Below are 18780 nucleotides of genomic sequence, written 5' to 3'. Positions count from 1 at the left end.
ATCTTATTAGTTATTTTATAGAAATCGAATTACATTAAGCAATTTATATATTGATATTATCAAACAATATATATACTGCACATTCACCAAATAATAATGAATTTAGATAATATAGAATCAATGATTAATATGCATTGAGCTTATTATTAATTTTATAAAATTATTAACTATGTAGTAATTTGATGCATACAATTTCTCAAAAATTGTATTTATAATAGATTTTTATAGATAAACTCATTTATATTTGTATATAAATTGCATTTATACAAAATCTTAAAAGAACTATCAGAATAAGAAGTAAAACTTGCAAATCAAATTATAAAATACAAACACAAATGCTTTTATTACGCTATATATAGAATATTTTCTTATTTTTGTAATCTATTTTCATTTTTCTTGCATCAATTTTAGATAAATTTTTCATAGCAAAAAATCGAGAGAAATCATTTTTCATCTCAAATTTCTAACATATTTATTTATAATGAAATTAATTAATTCTATCAAACTTTTCTATCCATAATCATTCCTTATTCCTGAAAATTAGTTTCTTTTCTTTCGTTTTTGCATTTCAAATTTGGTTACCGATTACACGACACATGCGCAGAATGAAGTGTGGCTAGTAAATTCTAAATATGATTGCGTGTGCAACATTTTTATTTTGCGCATGCGCTGTAAAGATGAATGTAGACGTCGGTAATATAGATCGAAATTGAAGAATTCAATTGTTTTTCCCTTCGATCTTTTATCCGAAATTACTCGAGAAACGAAGGAAGGAGACGCATTTCTTCAGAGTAAGGTTACCAAAGACAAAGGACACATGTTATACTATTAAATTTTGTGAAAAATGTAACAGTTCTTTTCTTCTTCTGTGATCGCTAAAAGTATTTGTTATTGTTTACATGAATGCGCGCCGCAGAAAGATATCGGGATCGCAAGTAACAAAATTAATTCGTAAAATATCAAATACAGCAAACGAGCTTTTTGCAAGAGGGTCTGACGAGAGAAATGATTAATGATCAGCAAGGTTAAGGATCTGTATAGTTTTCGAGAGCAACAGGTCCGTTATTTATTTTTCTTCGCCGACATCATTATTATCTCTCTTCCATTTTTCACTTTCAAAATAATCGATCATACATCTTAAATACAGAGATACATGTGTTTCCCACGAAGATTAATTTCGTATTGATTGTTCCTGTATTAACGAGGAAAATTACTTGGAGGTTTATTTTCCCGCGACATCGAGATTATTTATTCGATTCCTGGAAAAAAAAAGTGCATTGTAAAATTATATTTTCGATGCTTGGAAAAAAGATGCAACTGACAAGCAAACGCTAACCGACTTGGACCCGATTGCACAAATATTATTTTGGAATAATATAATTTTTAAATATTTCAATTTTAAATATATCTTATTATAATACTAATATTATCATTATTTATTTTTAACTTATTAAAAATTTTTTTAATTAATTAAATTTATATTAATATATAAATCATATTTCAAATTAATTAAATAAATTATTAAATTTTTCAAAAAATTTTAAATTTTAAAACTATTTTTATAATTAATATTAATATCTTATTTATTATCAATAAACATAAAATTTTGGATTTAAGTTAAACTTATAAACATGTATCTATCTTTATCTTTCTTTCTAAATAAATAAAGATAAACGCATATATTTAACTCTTATTCCGCATTGGTGGATTATTTTTGTCCGTGATTTTTCTAACATCAATTCTCGAAAATGAATAATCATAAAATAATATATTTAAGCAAATTATTTTTCAAATTTATTATTTCAGTCTTTATTTAGAAGAATTAAAAATTTATATAAATTTTTTCCAGATTTTTTCAAACACTTTTACATATTAATAAACTTGTTGAAAATACTCTGACCCACCTGTATAGTTAGAAGGTGCCAAAAACAACAGTACGGAATAAGGATTAAGTCTCGCTTAAAGCGAAAATAATATTGATGCAATCAGGTCTTAGAAATTAATATTCGCTTGAATAATTCCCGTCTCGAATAAATCCCGTATCAGATTACGCATGAAAAATTGAAATTAAAGATTGAAATTTGACCAATTAAGACAAAGCAATTTTAGTTCCCTTTGTTCTAATTTGTCAAATTCTAATCTTTAATCTTCAATCTTTAACTTTCAATGCGTAGTCCGATACAGGCTTAAGTGTTGCGACAGACAAATCGCGGTGAATGTAAACAGACGGCTTGAAAAGTTGTACCCTCCCTTGTGCCCCCTCCCCTTTCTTCCGCCGCAACGCACGGGGTGATCTTGTCTCGGCTTTATACAGTATCGGTCGCGAGTATGTCGGGTTCGAGGTGCTCGAAAGTGTCATCGCGATAAGCGCGACTTACGAAATATATCATCGTTTGAATAGATTCGCCAAATCGCGTCCGCGATCTCTCCTCTTTTCGTGTGTCTTCCCAAATGTTTCTTGGAATCTCATTAACGTTTCTCCACAGTCATGTCTGCAATTGAATTGGAAAACGGTAGGTTTTATAAATCACACACACACACCGATCAAATTTCAAATTTATACCCGTGAAAGATTGATAATCACGCAGATACTTTGATTTAAGTACACACAGTATATTTTCGTTCGATTAATTTGAATTCTCGTTTAATTAATGATAACTTTTTCGCATCCGATTATTAATTGACTAACGGTATTGTTTTTATCTTTCGAATTAAATTAAATTCGTTGACGAATTCATTGGATACTCGAAAAATCAATCGCAAATTAATTAACAGAAATAAATCTGTGCTTGTTTTTTTTCAGTTTTGCAGCAAATGTTTACGGAATGTGACGCATCCATGTCCGTTTCGACGCCGGATTCGACGACGATATCTGTAGGTGACGAGGTGCCGATCTCCAAGATCGTCCAATACGCTCAGGATCAATTGCCGACCTGGTCGTAAGTGTCCGCCGAATAATGTTATCTGCTTGCCACACGCATGGAACAAACACGTCATTCGCCAATGTTGATACACAGCCGAACGTGAGACGCGAAAGAAAGAAAGAAAAAGAGAGAACTCGAGACTTAAACGAATTATACCGTGTGTGTATGCTCGCCGATCGATACAAGGACAAACGCGATCGACGACTTATCTCACAGTTTTAAACACGATATATAGATTTTATTATTTTTGCAAAGAGAGCTGAATACGTGAAAAGCTAAACTTGTGTTGTTTCTTTTCATACATTTAATGCATACATAAAAATAATTTAATTCAAGCATGATATTTATTTATATTTAGTATCGTTGCGTATGATTTCTCATCCACTGCTGACGATCGCATGTTTTTTTTTTTTTTTTATGTAAAGAAAAAGAATTATTTTATACTTATCTCAATATCTTAATAATCGACAGAATCGACGATCTGGCGGAGTTTTGGAAATGTTTAACCGCCGCTTCGTCGAATGATTGTGTAAACTTGTGGCAATTCAAGGAGGCGGCCAAATGCTGGATCACCAAAATACAATCTTCGCAGGACGACAATAATAACGCGCGGGAAAAACTCTAGTAAGTAAGAAGCGCAGCTTTATTAAGAGATATAGGAAATAAAAGATCTTGTACATATATAATAATATATAATGAATAGACTAGTTTATTGCCGCTCGTGGCAATAATCGAGCAATTTTGCGCGATCGTAACGCAAATTACAGGAAACGCAGAATTATAGTCGTACTCTTTGCTCTCGACTGGAAGTTTTTTCTTAGAAGAAGAAGGAAAAAAGGATGTATTTTTCAATAGAAATGGAATAATTCGCTTGAAGTCTCTCTACAATGTGTATATTGAATTACGCCGTAAATTTTAAGACACTGCAGCGCGATACTATTGCGTGGACAATGTAAGCGTGGAATCCAGTGAACCGTAAACTCGATATATACATGGAATGCCGAGCGAGAAAAGAGCAATGCGCGACGACCTGTGTGTCTAGATAAATTGAGTAAACACTAGTCGAATTAATCGCACGTTGTTTGCAAAAAGTATTATTAGCGGTAACGTTATTTAACTTCGTTTTCAAACGACGCTGTTTTTAAACAAACAAGTCTATATAAACTCGGTTTTATTTTATTAGTACAGATGGATTTATTTGTGACTTTTTTTTTGTGAGGGAAAATCGAATAAACTCGCGATGTACTTGGACATTATATGATCCGTGGCATCTTTTGCACAGATTATTTCTGGAGGACCGATCGTAAAACGTCGCGTTCCACACATACACAGACGATAATATTTTTTCTCACTTATTCAATACACGAGACGCGATTTTATCGTGACTTTATACTCGACAAGCAATTCGGCTGCTTTAATCGTGTCGTAGCACCTTGAGTCTACTTGGCTTGGTACAATATTATACACTTTTATCCAGAGACATTGAAAAATTATTCACGGTTCTACGAGCACACGATATGTGCAAACATACACAACATACATACACACATTACACATAGGTAGACACGTGTATATGTAAATGTTCTCAACAAGCATCGAATCAGTCTACTTTCTTTGCACTTTACTTCAATGGGTATAGCATGTATACGGCTCGTTAAATTTGCAGAAGCGATCCTATTTGAAAAGGTCGATAAGAGATCATAGAGGTGGACTTAAAGCTTATGTGATCTCGTTGATTTTTTTACTTCAGTATCTATTCTTTATTTTTAATTTAAATGGAATTTAAATGATTGAACATTTATCCATATATATATATATATATATATATATGCGGTTTTATATATAACTTATGCACTTGTACATTTTTTATATACATATAACTAATAATATAATTCTAAAAGCGAGAGATATTCTTGTAAAGGAAAAATTATTTCAAAATTGAAGAATTAAATACAGTTCCAAGAAATTGCGCTCAGCAAAAGAAGAGATCGAGAATTTATCGAAAAATGTCAAATAAGAAATGTAATATTTTTAAATTATGAAAGAACATAGATCGATTATTTTTTTCATTATTTAATCAAACTTTTTGAAACATATTCTCCTCACTACTCTTTTGAGATTACTTTGACTTTTAATACTTGTTAACGATAGGCCTGCATGTGTACGTTTGTGTGCATACGCTGCCGATCGCTCACATACATGTTATTACGTTGTTCGCGTATTATCCGCGGCCGCGATAAGCGATATAAACTGCAAATCCGCGATTGTCGACCGGTGAAAAGTATAGGCGCGCTGAAATCTCTCGTTTTCTTCTTCTCGTAGAATCGTTCTCGAAATACGATCGACAGGATTAAGGAGCCGAACTTGTCGGGATCTCGTACAAGTGTTTTTTAACACGTACGTGCGAGTGTAATTCTCTGGCGTTTGAATTGTTTTTGCGAACAGTTAATTCAGCCGGTTTCTCGTCATCGATCCCGGTAGAATCGAATATAAACGATGTGTCACTTGGTCGACGTATGACGCGTGGATATTACTGCGTCCAGCAGCTGGAAATCGACGGCACGATGTCTCTTATGCAATTCGCGTGCGATTGTTCAGTTGCTTGTGATCGTACCTGGTGCTGGTCGCTCTTTCGCGAGAATAAAAATATCAATGTTTCGTTTGATTTACTTCTTGGAATTACATACTTTGCCTCTCTTGTCATCAACAATCGTATGTGTAATGTAGATTGTCTCGTTGCGAATCGTTAAATGTACCTGATTGATTATTATTGCGAAAGAAGGAAACGTAAATTTTATTAATATTAACTTGAAGTCGAAATTTTGGCTCAATTTATCGAAGCTGCTTATAGTAATGATAGTGCGTTTTGAGATTTCACATCGTGACTTAACCGATTATGATCGATATAAGAAGTAAGTGAGGGATTTGGAATTGTTGGGAGATTATATTGATATGAAGCCGAGACAAGAGTAATTAAAGGACTACTATATTATAGATTTATCTAGGAATTTATTAAATAATATGCACAATATTATTTTTTTCTTTCGTCTATTAAATATAGATTTAGGAGGAACGCCAGAGTGGAAAATTTCGATTTGTTTTATTTTTTCTTAAAGTTTAATAAAAAAGATTAAAGATGATCTAAAATTGAATCGAATTCTTAATTAATTTGCCATTAAAAGAGATGAAGATTGCACTAAATATGCATTACTTTGTAATTTTTTTTTGCAAAATCTTTAGTTTCTAAAACGTCACTCTGGCATTCTTTCTTAAGTATATATTATATATAAAAAATTATTTTTTATATGACAATTATAATTCATAAATTATTCAGAAATTTTATAAATAAATATTCAGATGTCTGTTAATACCTCTTAATACGTATTTTAAACACATTATGTAATATAATATATAAGATAATAACAAGAATGTAAGATGTCTGCGTTGTATCATTTAGTAATAACTGTTTTTCTATTATGATAATTACAATGCTATAACATGACGTGTGCAAATTGTTGTAGCCTCGTAAGCGACACAGATTCGTCGATGAAAGACATGGACATAAGTAGAGGCATCGTGGAATTCGAGGTTCGCGTAAAACTTCGGGAACTTCACGAGGAAAACATCCTCCTTCGCGATGATCTTGAACGGCATGAGGCAACAATCGACAATCTCAGACAGCAATGTAGTATTGCAGAAAGACAGCTGTACGTATACTTTGTATATAAACTTGACTCTGGTAAATAAATTCTCAAAAGTAATCTACAAACTTTTACGGTAATCGCGTTTATCGACAATTGTGCGCTTTATCGATACAGAGATCGTTGCGTTCAGAAATGTCAGCAACTCGAAAAGGAGAACGACGAGCAGAGAGAACAATTAAACGAAGCAATTAAGAGCGGAAAGGCTACGATCTTAACTCTGCAAAGATGTAAGAAAGAGCAGCAAAATTTATCGAGGCAATTGGAAGCCGCAGAGATTGAGGTAAAATTGATTGTGATTTTTTTATACAGCAAGCCGGAAGAATTTATGACTTTCGCACAGATTGATGTGGCAATAAAGACATATATTAAATTTTCACATTTTATATTTTTTTGCATATTATTATGTCTCATTCATAATTAGTATTGGAGGAAAAATTCACGGTGTTTTTTTTTGTTTTTAAGTTTTTTTATTATGAAGAACTTTTATATATTGAAACATGCAAACTTTCCATTTTTGTATACAAAAAATAGGTACAAGTTATACCATTTTTAAAAAACAAAGTGGAAAAAATCAGCAAAGAGAAAATAGACTGCGTGAAACAAATCACCAGATTACAAGACAAATTTAATGAAACAGAAAACGAGTGTAAACAATTAAAAATCACAATAACTGAACTGGAGGAAATAAATATTAAAATGAAGGAGACCTACGATCAGACGATTCATGTAAGCATAAAAATACAATGCTACAGTTATCATACACAAACATTGCATAAATTATATAATGCTACAGCGAGAAACGTATATTGCAGAATCTGCGTGAAAAGAATTGTCAACTTACGGAGGAGTACAATGAACTGCAATCATTGTCGGTAATTAATGGACATTCTTCCGGAGAAAGAGTAAACTATTAATTAATGTATTATAAAAATGTAAATTATATAAAAATGATTTTTCTCTGCATGATCTTTACAGCTTTCAATGTCGCCAGTTTCTGATATAGACGGATATTGCACACATAGCACACCTTATAAATCAGAGAAAATACTGCTGCAAGAGTCATTATATACGGAACTGAAAGCTTCAGTAAGTAAGCTAACAGTAAGCTAAAAAATGTTTATTTTGATCGAATACTATTTTAACGCGCAATAATTTAGAATAAATTTATTACTTATACAAATTACTTATATAAACATTTTAATAAAAATATTGTTTTTTTTCTATTCTATGTTTTAATAATTTCTATTTTATATATCTCAGGGTTTTATAGCTGAATGCAGTAGATATAACTTATATAGACAAGAACTGGACGAATATGATGCTGCGATTTCGACAATATTGGAAGAACTGGAAAAGTTTGTATCTTTAATTAATTTGCATTTTTATTAATCAATTTTTCATATTTTAATTTCTTAGATCACAGTTTCATTTGTGTTGTATCTGTGATTGACTTTCAGAGTTATACAGATTTTCAGTAAAATGTGGAGCTCCATCGATGATGTACCTGAGTTTAACTCGCAAGATATGGATAAAGGAACTTGTATCGAAGCATTGAAGTACAAAGTGACGTTTCTACTGAATATGGTTAGTTTTGTTCACGTTAGTTATTTCAAATTTTTTTCTCATAGCGATTTGGATAATAAGTGACTACCTTGACTCACACGTGCCGTGTTTGCTGCAATCTTTTATCATCATCGGACGAATAAGTTCGCGACAAACGTCTATTTTCATGACAAAAAAAGCGACCTCGATTTCACATTTACAATTCTTTTATCTGAACGTAAAGCAAATTGCGTTTTTTTTTTTGTAGGTCACAAAAGAGTTCACGAAGAAGAGCACCAAGGATTCAAGCACGCAGCTTGGAGTTGATCCGGCGAATGGCCCGAGCAATGATTTGAATCAATTTGGCATCATGGATTTCCGGGATCTGCTGCTGAAACGCGCGTAAGTTAACAGTATAATCGTGTTCATTCGAAATAATAACACAAAACGTGAATATGTTACATTCGTCGGTGCATTCTGTGTAAATTGAACTAAAAATGATTGATTAATTCCTAGAGGAAGGGTCTATCGCACGAGGCAATTATTATATATCAAATAATTTTTTTTAACATAAGCAAGAGTGAGAAACCTTGCGTGTTGAATCGCCCGGATTTTTATGAAAGGTCTTTCCGCTATTAGCGACGTTGCATGTACCTTAAGCGATACACAGGAAAAATATCACCCCGACTCACGAAGCAGATGACCGTTCGACTCGAATCTCGATCTGGATCAAGGTCGGACATAAGCGGGCGGGTTTTCAGGGTTTCCCATAAAAATAGCAGTTATCGTGTCCGTTGCACATATGACAGCGCGCCCTCGAATGAAACACTCCACGTAAAAATAACTTTGGGCTGTCCCAAATGCCGTCTTAAATCAAGATTTTCAATTCGCTTTCGCTTCATCGTTTAATAAAAATGTTTATTGATTAACCTATTAATTTGTTTAAAGAATACTTTTTTTTACAGTTTTTTTAGTTTCTCTTTTTCTTTCTCTCTCCCTTGTAATTTATAAAAAAACTTAAAAGCATTGCATTTAAAGATGTCGGAGTTTATTTTCTCGAAATGCACTGCTTTTATTCGAGAACTCAATCGTATAATGATATTAAGAGCTACACTCATTTCTTATTATTAGATAGAACAAATTATAGACATAGCTTATAAAAAAAAAGAATATCTTGGTTTTATTATAAATTAAAATTTATTTTCTTTTACGCGAGAAAAAAATATTCGCAAGATGACAATTATAAGATAATAATTGAAATGTTGACATTTTAAATGTGAATATATTAAAGAGCCATTCTTCAGACAGTCCTTCTTTCTCTTCAATAACGATTCTTGTGTATAGACATAGCTTATAAAAAAAAGAATAACTTGGTTTTATTATAAATTAAAATTTATTTTCTTTTACGTGAGAAAAAAATATTTGCAAGATGACAATTATAAGATAATAATTGAAATGGCAATATTTTAAATGTGAATATATTAAAGAACCATTCTTCAGACAGTTATTTTTTTCTCTTCAATAACGATGTTGTAAAAATACCTAAGAATATAAAGTAGTTTCTGAAAAATGTATATATATTTTTTTTTTACACGGATGATTATCGCAATTGTTATCTGTCGAAATGCATCCTGATGATCACCTCGTGATGTGACTGCATGTTGCGCGAATAAACGCGACGGTGCAGTGCGGGGAAGAACTCTGATTCAGTTCGAATGCAGTCAGTTCGTTTCGGACCTTCTTGCCGCGCACGTGTCGAGAGTTGACGAAGCAACAGTTCCTAAAAATCGTGCATCGCAGAGCGGGTTATTTTATTTTTATCCAAATTTTTTTCTTTTATTATAATGAGAACTCTTATCTGTAACGACATTGATTTTATTAGTGATCAGCGAGTTTCTTAGGCAATCTTAAAAATCACAGTGATCGCGATTAGTCGTTAATAGAAAGTTGTAAAAATTTTTTTCTTTATGCAAAAATATATTTAAGGTAAATTCATTTAGAATTATAAAAATTTCAGTTTCAGTTAATTTGCGGATTATTTTAATTAACGAAATGATGAAAAAAAAAATAATTTGGAAACACACGTGTACTTCCTTGAAATAAAATAAAATATAGATATATATCTATATAGGTAGCGTTGATGTAATTGTCGACATTAAGCGCCGCAAGGACAGTTTGATTAGTCGCTTTAATGACACGATCACCGTGTTAAATCAATGCGTACACGCACCGTGCAATACAGTTTTAATTAGTCGTAATTCGTACGAATTATTTATGTCATCGAGATTGACCTCATTCGCAGATGGACGTGGACGAATCGCAAAATTAAGGAGATAAATGAGACAATTTTTATTTTAATTATAAGATTTTTATTTCTCTCATAATTTGTTTTATGTATTGAAAATTCAAAACTATCTTTTTTTTATTATCATATAAATGATCAATGCTCAAAATAAAAATCAAATAGACAACTCTGTAAAATTTAATTCACTTAAATAAATACCAAGCCAGTTAGCCAAAGCATTGATTATATAATTGTATTCAAACTTTCCTGTATATTCTTTAACTTGCATAATCATTATTCTAGCCAGCCGTATACAAAAATTGAAACGGATCCACACTCGATAATTTTGCATAACTGTGTGAACAATAACAAAGATGACGAGGATTCATTCTCGAGAGTTATAAAAGTATTCAACACAAGCACACAAAATCGGTTCCGCATCATCGAACCTATCATCGAAGAATTATACGACATCATCGAGAGCACTCATAACGCTTTTATCAGTCACAGAAATCATTCATCCGGGAATTCAAGGTCGAGTTACATAAAGTTGTCATAAAATATATAATTATTGACTTGAGAAATGATTTGTTGGAAAATTCCATTAAAAAGATCGAAAAGTATGAAATATTTATGTATAAATCTTATAATATTTTTTCATCAACAAGTCTCTTACTAATGATAATCAGAGTTGCTGTGTAATTCGAATAAATTATTTTACTTTAATAGATATCGATCAATATATACATTGCCGTCGCAATCTCTGCAATCATCTTTGCCGACCGAAGAAGACTCGAATCAACAGACATCCAGTTGTCAGAGTTCAAGAACGGATTCTCTTGATACTTCCTTCGCGCGAGGAGATTTTTGTTTAACGCAAGAAAATTGCAACGAAAAATCGTTCGCTACAGAATCACAGAACGTTTCCGATGAAGAAAATTTAATTCCGAATCGATCAAGTGAGATGCCGAAATTGAACGTTCTACAAATGGATTCGATGGCGTTAGCAGCCACGTCGGAGGAGGGAAAGAGCGCTAAAATTATTCAAGAAGTCAGCACGAGCAACCCGGCAAGTCCCCGTAGAAAAATCTCGGTCTACTGTCGATCCTTCGATGTGGTGACGGTGCAAGATTCGTGTGAGGATAATGAAAAATCCAGTCTGGAAGTTAGACAATCCTCGAGTAATCTAGGCGATTCTTCCACGCGAATTGATGAGAGACTTATTCCAGAAATCGTCGTGAAGGATCGAAATAGCACGCCTAGGTATCCGTTTAGTTCCAACTATCGCAACACGAAGAACGACAGCGATTCGTCGAATAGTTTGTCGCCACAAAAACAATTCCAGGATAGTCTATTAGAAGATGAATCACCGATTGAACAGCCGGTACTTAGAAAAATCTGTTTAGCGCCTACACGTCTAAAACTTCCGCAAGAAATTAAAAACGAATTAAAGGAAACCACTTGCGCCCCCTCCAATTTCACCAAACCGAATATTACGGACTCTCCTCTGTCTTCCATTGTTGACAATGGATGCGAAAAAGACAACGATGCTTTGCGTTCGTCTACGACGTTCATCATAGACAAGTGCGAAACGGAAATAAAGAATTCCATATTTGAATCGAAACCAGAAAACGAGAATTTTCTTCGGAAAGGTTCTACATCAGCTCGTCGCTTATTTCCATATAATCACACCGGTAAGTTTTTCGATCTTTATCTTGAGATCAAATTTATGTTGTATTTTATAGAATCTATGTTGTATTACGCTTATTAGCAATATGCAAATTAAGAGAATGTATCGAGCAGACATCGTATCAAGGTAAGATGCGATGTTGATTGGAAATTGCGCGAGTAACTTATCAACATCCGCTTCGAGATGAGACATCCTATAGAGTTCTCTCAAATTGTTTTATCAATTTCTCGATTTTATTTCTCTCGCAGATTCAAGGAAGATTGTGGATTCAGAGAATCCCCACTCTCAAGCGAGCGTACAAAGAGTCGAGAGTGAGTTGCGAGTCGTCGAGCGATCAGTCGGTGGCCAAATGTCGGGTCGCGAGGATAGTTCGGACAACGAGCCGGTGGTGGAATCCATCGGTGATAGATGCATCGGCGAGAAAGTCGATAGAGCCGCTAGTGCCGTATCGTCCACCTCGTTGAACGGCGCAAAGATAGCGCCGGTGCAGGAAAACGCGAAAACGTGCGACAGAGACCTGTTGAACGCGAAGGGGAAACGACAGGTTGGTCTAACATAAAATTAAACAAAGTTACAAAAGTTTTAGTTAAATTTTAATTAAATTTAACCAAAATTTAACATAATTAGAACTTAATTTATTAATTAAATTTAATTTGAACTTAATTCAATTTTCGAGACATCAAACTCAAGAAACTAAACATAGGTTTCTTCTTTTTCTCTTCTTTTCTTTCTCTCTCTCTCTCTCTCTCTTAGGATTCTACACTGAAGAAAGAAAAAACTAAAAAGAGCAATTCTATGTAATACTACCGGATGAAAAATGTGATAGAATAGCGCGTTTGACACGTGTCGTTTAAGCACTGACAAGTGTTCAATCGTAGTTACACGAAAACAATTGATCTTACGGTTTGTAGAAACGCGAACCTTTTGAATGATTGTAATTGATCGAGTTGTAACAATTAAGATCTTTAGTATCGATGAGTCTGTTGTTGTGTTAAAGAAATGATCAGTGATAAATCTGCGGTCAATTGACATTAATTACTCAAGTGGAACGTTACAATTATCAGACATGCGGTCGCCCTATCTATTACTATATAGCTCGCTATTGCTTAACTCGTCTCGCATTCCGCTAATTAACATACGACTTCTAATATTTTACTTTATATTAATAAAACTTGCACACATTTTATCTTATTTAAATATTCTAATATTCTTTTTATTATATAAGAGAGATTCAATCTATTATTTTTTCCACGGCTAAAAACAAGTTTGCAGCAAAAGGAATAGTTAGAAGGAAAAGAACCGGTTATATAATTTTTTTTTTTTTTTTTTTATTTCTCATAATACATCATTTATTTCATTAAATATCTTTCATGATAAAGCAGATTTTGTAATAATTTAAAATAATTACATACTACAAAACTGTAAGAAGTATCTAATATTCCAGAATTCAAAACATAAACATAAGGTCAACAGTCATGATTTTTATCTTTTTAAATTACAATAAAAAGCAGTATCTTTTTTCCTTTATGTTAATGTCTGTATATGAATTACAAATAAACAAACAACACTCGTTCAACGTAATAGCTAACGAAAACTCGTGTTTTCTTCCAGCTTGTTTTAACTTATAATTAAGTAACACGCTAATCAAATTGTCATCGGATATTACGTTTTTCTGCTAAGAAATCCTTTTATATAACAAATATATAAACCAAGTATTCAATCGCATTTACTTGATTGTATATTTATCGCAGAAACGATGTTGCAGCGATGCAATTTGCATTTAATCTACGTTTATTACATTTGTTGTCATAACGTATCTTATGAAATCAAAACATTCTTCTGCAATGTTTTCGCAAAATCTATCAGTAGTACTAGTGATTAATTTAATCTATTATTAACCGACTCGATTATACTGACTTTTACTGACATAGTTGCACTAATTATAGATACACAGTGAAAAATCACGGCGAGAAGGTTGTTTACGAGTTTCTACCTTATACGTCGTCTTAATGCGTCGATTACGAAGCTTCATTGTGCTAAATTAATCGATTACCTTGTTTTTACGCACTTGCTCGTGCTTGTACTTTTACTTTTTTTAATTTGGGAAATTAAAAAAATTTTTTTAATTTTGAAAAATTAAACCAATTAGTTATCATATGAAAATTCTAAATATTTTAGATAATGATATCTATATGGAAATGTATTGTAAACAATAATTTTTCTACGCATTTTTTTACAGCCTAGAAATCCTTTAATGCTCATCTAACGGCTTCTGAGATTTCACCGGGATATCATGGAATTATAAATATTATATTAAAGTGCGATAGCGTCACAACGCACGTGCCCCATCTACATCCGGCAGTCTATATCGTTTGATATGAGAAATAATATTTGTCTTAGAGGTGCCACGTAAATGTTCGACAGATATTAATGGAAAAGCGAAAAGAGAAAGAGAGAAAGAAAGAAAGAAATCGTCGGAAATCTCGATGTATTCTCCCGATGATGTATTTATCAATAGCGATTAATTTACGAAGCTAAAGTATAATAATAGTCATCGTCCCCTAATCGAGTCACATCATGGGGAGTTTCGAGCTCTCTATTTGAGCTCGCAATTATTTATCCGGAACCTTTCAAATTTCAGTTATGTATGTTGGAATGTGTGTTTCCAATACATGCGTGCGCAATTTTCTCACACATATTCTCATTCTTTATTTGCACAAACGCATTTGTGATAACGCTTGCAATCCATAAGAACGAAGGTCGTATTTCTATTGAAAAATTGCAATCTACCAAGTGAACTGTTCTTATCATTCTCGAGTTCGCCTAATCTTTATTTATATATGTTGCAGCGATTGTTAATCGACAGCGGTCGACAACTAATTTGTATGAACACATGATTATATGCACTTTTTTCATCATTAGATATCGAAAAATGACTTTCGACAATAAACCTTTACCAATTTTGCATAGCAATCATTTAACACGCAAATTATATCTATGAATTAAATATAGTATAATCTTCTCAAGAAGACCGTAAAAGAAACATTACTTTTTTTGTTATTACAGCGGTTTTTATTTACCAGAAAATCACTCTCGGAGAGTGAAAGTATCGGCCGATCAAGGTGCCGTTGCAAGCACCAGGAAAGTGCTCCTTTGATTCCAGAAGGGGATCAACGCAGAGTCTTCCCGAGTCTCACGAATATTCGTCTGCAAGAATCCGGAATAGCTAATTTATCGGACACGGACAGCAGGTGGGTAGAAATTAATTTCATATTCCTTATATATTTAATTTTATATCCCTTATCATACACTTATAATGACTTTAATTGATTGTTCAATAATCTTTATTTTCAGGGAGACTCTAAGCGAGCTTGAACTGCAGGTAAATGAATACGTAATCTAATTATGAAAATTACAGGATACTTTATCGGTTAGAGTTAGACCATAAAATACTGCTCTTGTTGTAGAAGAGGTATATAGTGTTCTCGCTATGCCTCTGCACAGATAGGGTGACTCTATCGCGAAGGGTAGCAATGTCGCTTCGGCAACGCGATCAATCGGAGAAAAATCTCTGTTGCGAGGTGCAGAAGATGCTGCAGGATATCCAGGCAAGCGAACGCAAAAATATCGTCGTTTATTGATTAGTTTCGTTAATATTCATATTGAACAGAGAACGTATAAGCGTTCAACTAAATTGTGTAAAATTGTTCGCGAAACACTTTCGTCAGTCAGTCAATCAGTCAGGTAGTCTTTCCATTCGGGTTCGTTGAAGGGATTGAATTTTGTATAACGTCAGGAACTTGCGCCACTATGCACGGATAGGGAATCCGTGGAGCGGGTGGAACGGGTCAGACATCAATTGGACATGATTGTGCGATGTGCGCACAGGGTGTCTTGCACGGCCGAGACTCTAGGCGCCGTTTATCAGGAGCATAGGATTTCCCGTGCCATTCAGCTGGCCGACAGGTATCTCCAGTTGCTGCAGTCCCGGTGCGAGAAGCTGATTGCCGATGTCGCTGAGACCAAGTGAGGATCAGACTTATAAATATCCCTTAGCATCCGCCGTTCGTTCAATTTGCATTTTAAACTTTGAAAATGTAATTTTGTTTGCTTTTTTTGGTGTCTCGGTTGTATGAATGAAAATCTTATAAAGTCGTCCTCTGATAGCGCTAAGTTAATAGATAATTAGAGTATTCTTCGCGAAAGATTAAAGTAATAGAGAGTTTGATTTAAAGCCTCCTTTTTTTCCTGTTTCTTAAATGATAATAAATCGATGACAGTGCACGGCTGTTCTCGTTTCCAGACGGATTCTGATAGAGAACAATATAGTGATAGAGGAGAACTCCGGTGAGCTCTGTGACGATCTGCCCCGGATCAGATACAGGAGTAGTACACCCGCCAATAATCGTATGATGGTTCGGAAATATTGAAAGATTCATGTTCGTTGCTTATCTCGCTATTTTTTCCTGTCGTAGTGCGTTAAAAATTCCTCGCTTTTTCATCAATATATTCTCGCATGTTCTTTGCACATTTCGCAGAAATTTGATTATATTCACGTGGCTTGCATTTTCATTCTTTATTTTTCGATCTCACTCATGTTGATTGATCTGTATGTTTTTTCGTCAATTTTTCTTTCTAGATGGCTAGAAGAAGAGCTAGCGTAGCCACAATGTCTCGACCGATTGGCAGCACACAGGATGTGACAAAGGCAAATTTTTCTTCTCGTTTTATCGTTTTATCTTTAAATTTTTGTTTTCACAGCTTAGTATTTCACAAGGGGGTATTTTCTTACATTTTGCACTAACGCAATGATTTCTGTATATTTTTTTTTATTATCTTTATATTATTTACATATTTGTCTCGTATTTCGCTCGACGTAGGATACCATAAGGCAACGAAACTCCGTTTCCGGACGCATGACTCTCAGAAGACCATCTTTCAATTCTGAATCCCCAAAGTATGAAATCGAGAAACTGGATCGTACTGAGTTAGTATTATTATTATTATCTTATTGACTTAAATTTTAATATATTATATTGTAAAAGAAGCATTTAACACAAGTTTTGATACATTATATCGAATATTTTTTTATATTGTCAAACAGAAGTTCCAACAGCATCAACGAATTACGTGGTATCTTCGAGCATACCGAATCTCGTCGTAGTTCAAAGGAAGAAAATAACAACATGTTACGACTAAGCCACTCCAATAGCCAAAATATAATAAACTGTGCGATCGGCGACAACGAGATTTGGACAAGTATAAAGGAACAAACTTTTGAATTCTTCGCTGACGATGAAGATGTTAGCCTAGATGTTAAATCATGGTAATTATCTTTGATTTCCTTTCTTTATATTATTTAATATATTTGGTCTTGTATTTGTTCTATTCTATAATTAATATTTTCCTAACATAATTTCTCTTTTTTTCAGCACAAGATCGTCGCAATCTCTCTTGAGAAGTTTTCCATGGCGTATGATGTTATGGGGTGTTATTTTCTTCTTTCTCGGTTTTTTCATGAATCAAGTAATGGTGAACGCTTGCAACGGCCCGTTACACGGATGGTCAATCGAGCATATTCTCAGCAGATACATTTATAAGATAACAAACACGGCACCTCATCCGATGTAAATTTCATGTCTGTGCAATGTGTATGGTATATCGGTAAAGTAAGACTTAGTACACTGTAACATATGTCAATGATAAAAAGGCTGAATAAATTAATAAATGTAAAGTTTGTTCGTGCCTTTTAACGAAATCGCACTGACTACGAGTGCTACGATTATATTAAAGTTCTTATTTCTTCACTGTATATCTCTATATTGGAGCATTAGCAACGAAAAAAACATGTGAATCTTTCCTTTCACAATCCAATGAGAAAAATAAGTCTTAAGAAAATTCCTTAATTAGACAAATTTTTTAATATCTATGTTCCTATCGAAATTGTGTTGATCTTAAATCATAAAATTTGTTTTTAAATGTATAAAAATATTCTTGGAAAATGCTTTTATAAAGTACTTTATGCTATTATAAAGTACTTCATATATAAAAACATTTGTCCAATCCATTATAATATTTAAATAATAAATTAATATAAATAAAAACACTGAAAAATTTGCTTAATCTATTTTTGTATTCTTTTATTTTATATTTTATTAAATTGTGTATATTCTTTGTATTAAATTAGATGTTTGATATAACTCCGTTATTTTTATTTATTATTAATATTAATAATGTGATTTTTTCTTTCTAAATATATATGAATATTTTTAAATATTTAAAATAAAATTTATATGGTTTAATTTCTCGATATAAAAACATTTGTTAACGAATTCATTGTAGATCTCTCTAGTCTAGATTATATAACATTTGTATTTAAATATTCATATATTATGACTTATAATAAGTATCTGATATGTGTAAAGGATTAAATATAAAATTGAAAAACAAAGTAAGTTTTATATGCAAATTAACTAATAAAAATATAGTATATGTTCTTTGCATTTTCTTAACTAATAGTCATAATATGTAATATATAATAAATATGCAAATATTATTAGTATCAAGATATAAGGTATTTATCAAGATGTGGCGCAGATCTAGATTCGAGTTTCGATCTTTGCGAAAACACCTGAG

General features: G+C 32.8%; 1 protein-coding gene and 1 long non-coding RNA gene across 13 annotated transcripts; one reads left to right on the top strand and one right to left on the bottom strand.

The window, feature by feature from the left end:
- The first annotated feature begins 667 nt into the window (after positions 1-667).
- On the top strand, positions 668-17956 carry LOC140664644 (uncharacterized). Of its 12 annotated transcripts, none has more exons than XM_072889941.1 (23): positions 668-1057; positions 2804-2939; positions 3396-3548; positions 6446-6631; positions 6743-6908; positions 7160-7354; positions 7441-7530; positions 7604-7714; positions 7889-7983; positions 8086-8212; positions 8439-8572; positions 10758-10988; positions 11184-12148; positions 12393-12688; positions 15211-15395; positions 15499-15526; positions 15612-15752; positions 15941-16170; positions 16448-16559; positions 16784-16852; positions 17025-17131; positions 17249-17470; positions 17577-17956. In XM_072889941.1, the coding sequence occupies exons 2-23, from the start codon at positions 2815-2817 to the stop codon at positions 17773-17775; spliced, it is 4167 nt and encodes a 1388-aa protein (XP_072746042.1). In that variant the 5' UTR covers positions 668-1057; positions 2804-2814; the 3' UTR covers positions 17776-17956. The 12 variants fall into 12 exon arrangements, 10 of the variants coding, with proteins under 10 accessions (XP_072746042.1, XP_072746050.1, XP_072746048.1 ...); XM_072889939.1 differs by lacking the exon at positions 668-1057 and adding an exon at positions 2183-2513; XM_072889940.1 differs by lacking the exon at positions 668-1057 and adding an exon at positions 2184-2513 and having other exon boundaries at positions 7441-7500.
- LOC140664646 (uncharacterized) lies at positions 1048-2807 on the bottom strand. Its single transcript, XR_012046481.1, has 3 exons — positions 2564-2807; positions 2379-2492; positions 1048-1259 (listed from the first exon to the last, which is right to left on the bottom strand). It is a non-coding gene; the product is annotated as an uncharacterized lncRNA (long non-coding RNA).
- Positions 17957-18780: the final 824 nt, after the last annotated feature.

Source organism: Anoplolepis gracilipes, chromosome 4 (genome assembly GCF_047496725.1).
Source record: "Anoplolepis gracilipes chromosome 4, ASM4749672v1, whole genome shotgun sequence".
NCBI classification, from domain to species: Eukaryota; Metazoa; Arthropoda; class Insecta; order Hymenoptera; family Formicidae; genus Anoplolepis; species Anoplolepis gracilipes.
This window is presented reverse-complemented; position numbering and strand designations above follow the sequence as displayed.

What these genes read in the sequence shown, in the direction of transcription:
- LOC140664644 (XM_072889939.1), top strand. Translation starts at nt 2,489, where the DNA reads ATGTCTGCAATTGAATTGGAAAACG. An exon ending in CCTACGATCAGACGATTCAT is followed by an intron (nt 7,355 to 7,440) that starts GTAAGCATAAAA and finishes CGTATATTGCAG; the next exon opens with AATCTGCGTGAAAAGAATTG. An exon ending in CCGCCAATAATCGTATGATG is followed by an intron (nt 16,560 to 16,783) that starts GTTCGGAAATAT and finishes TTTTCTTTCTAG; the next exon opens with ATGGCTAGAAGAAGAGCTAG.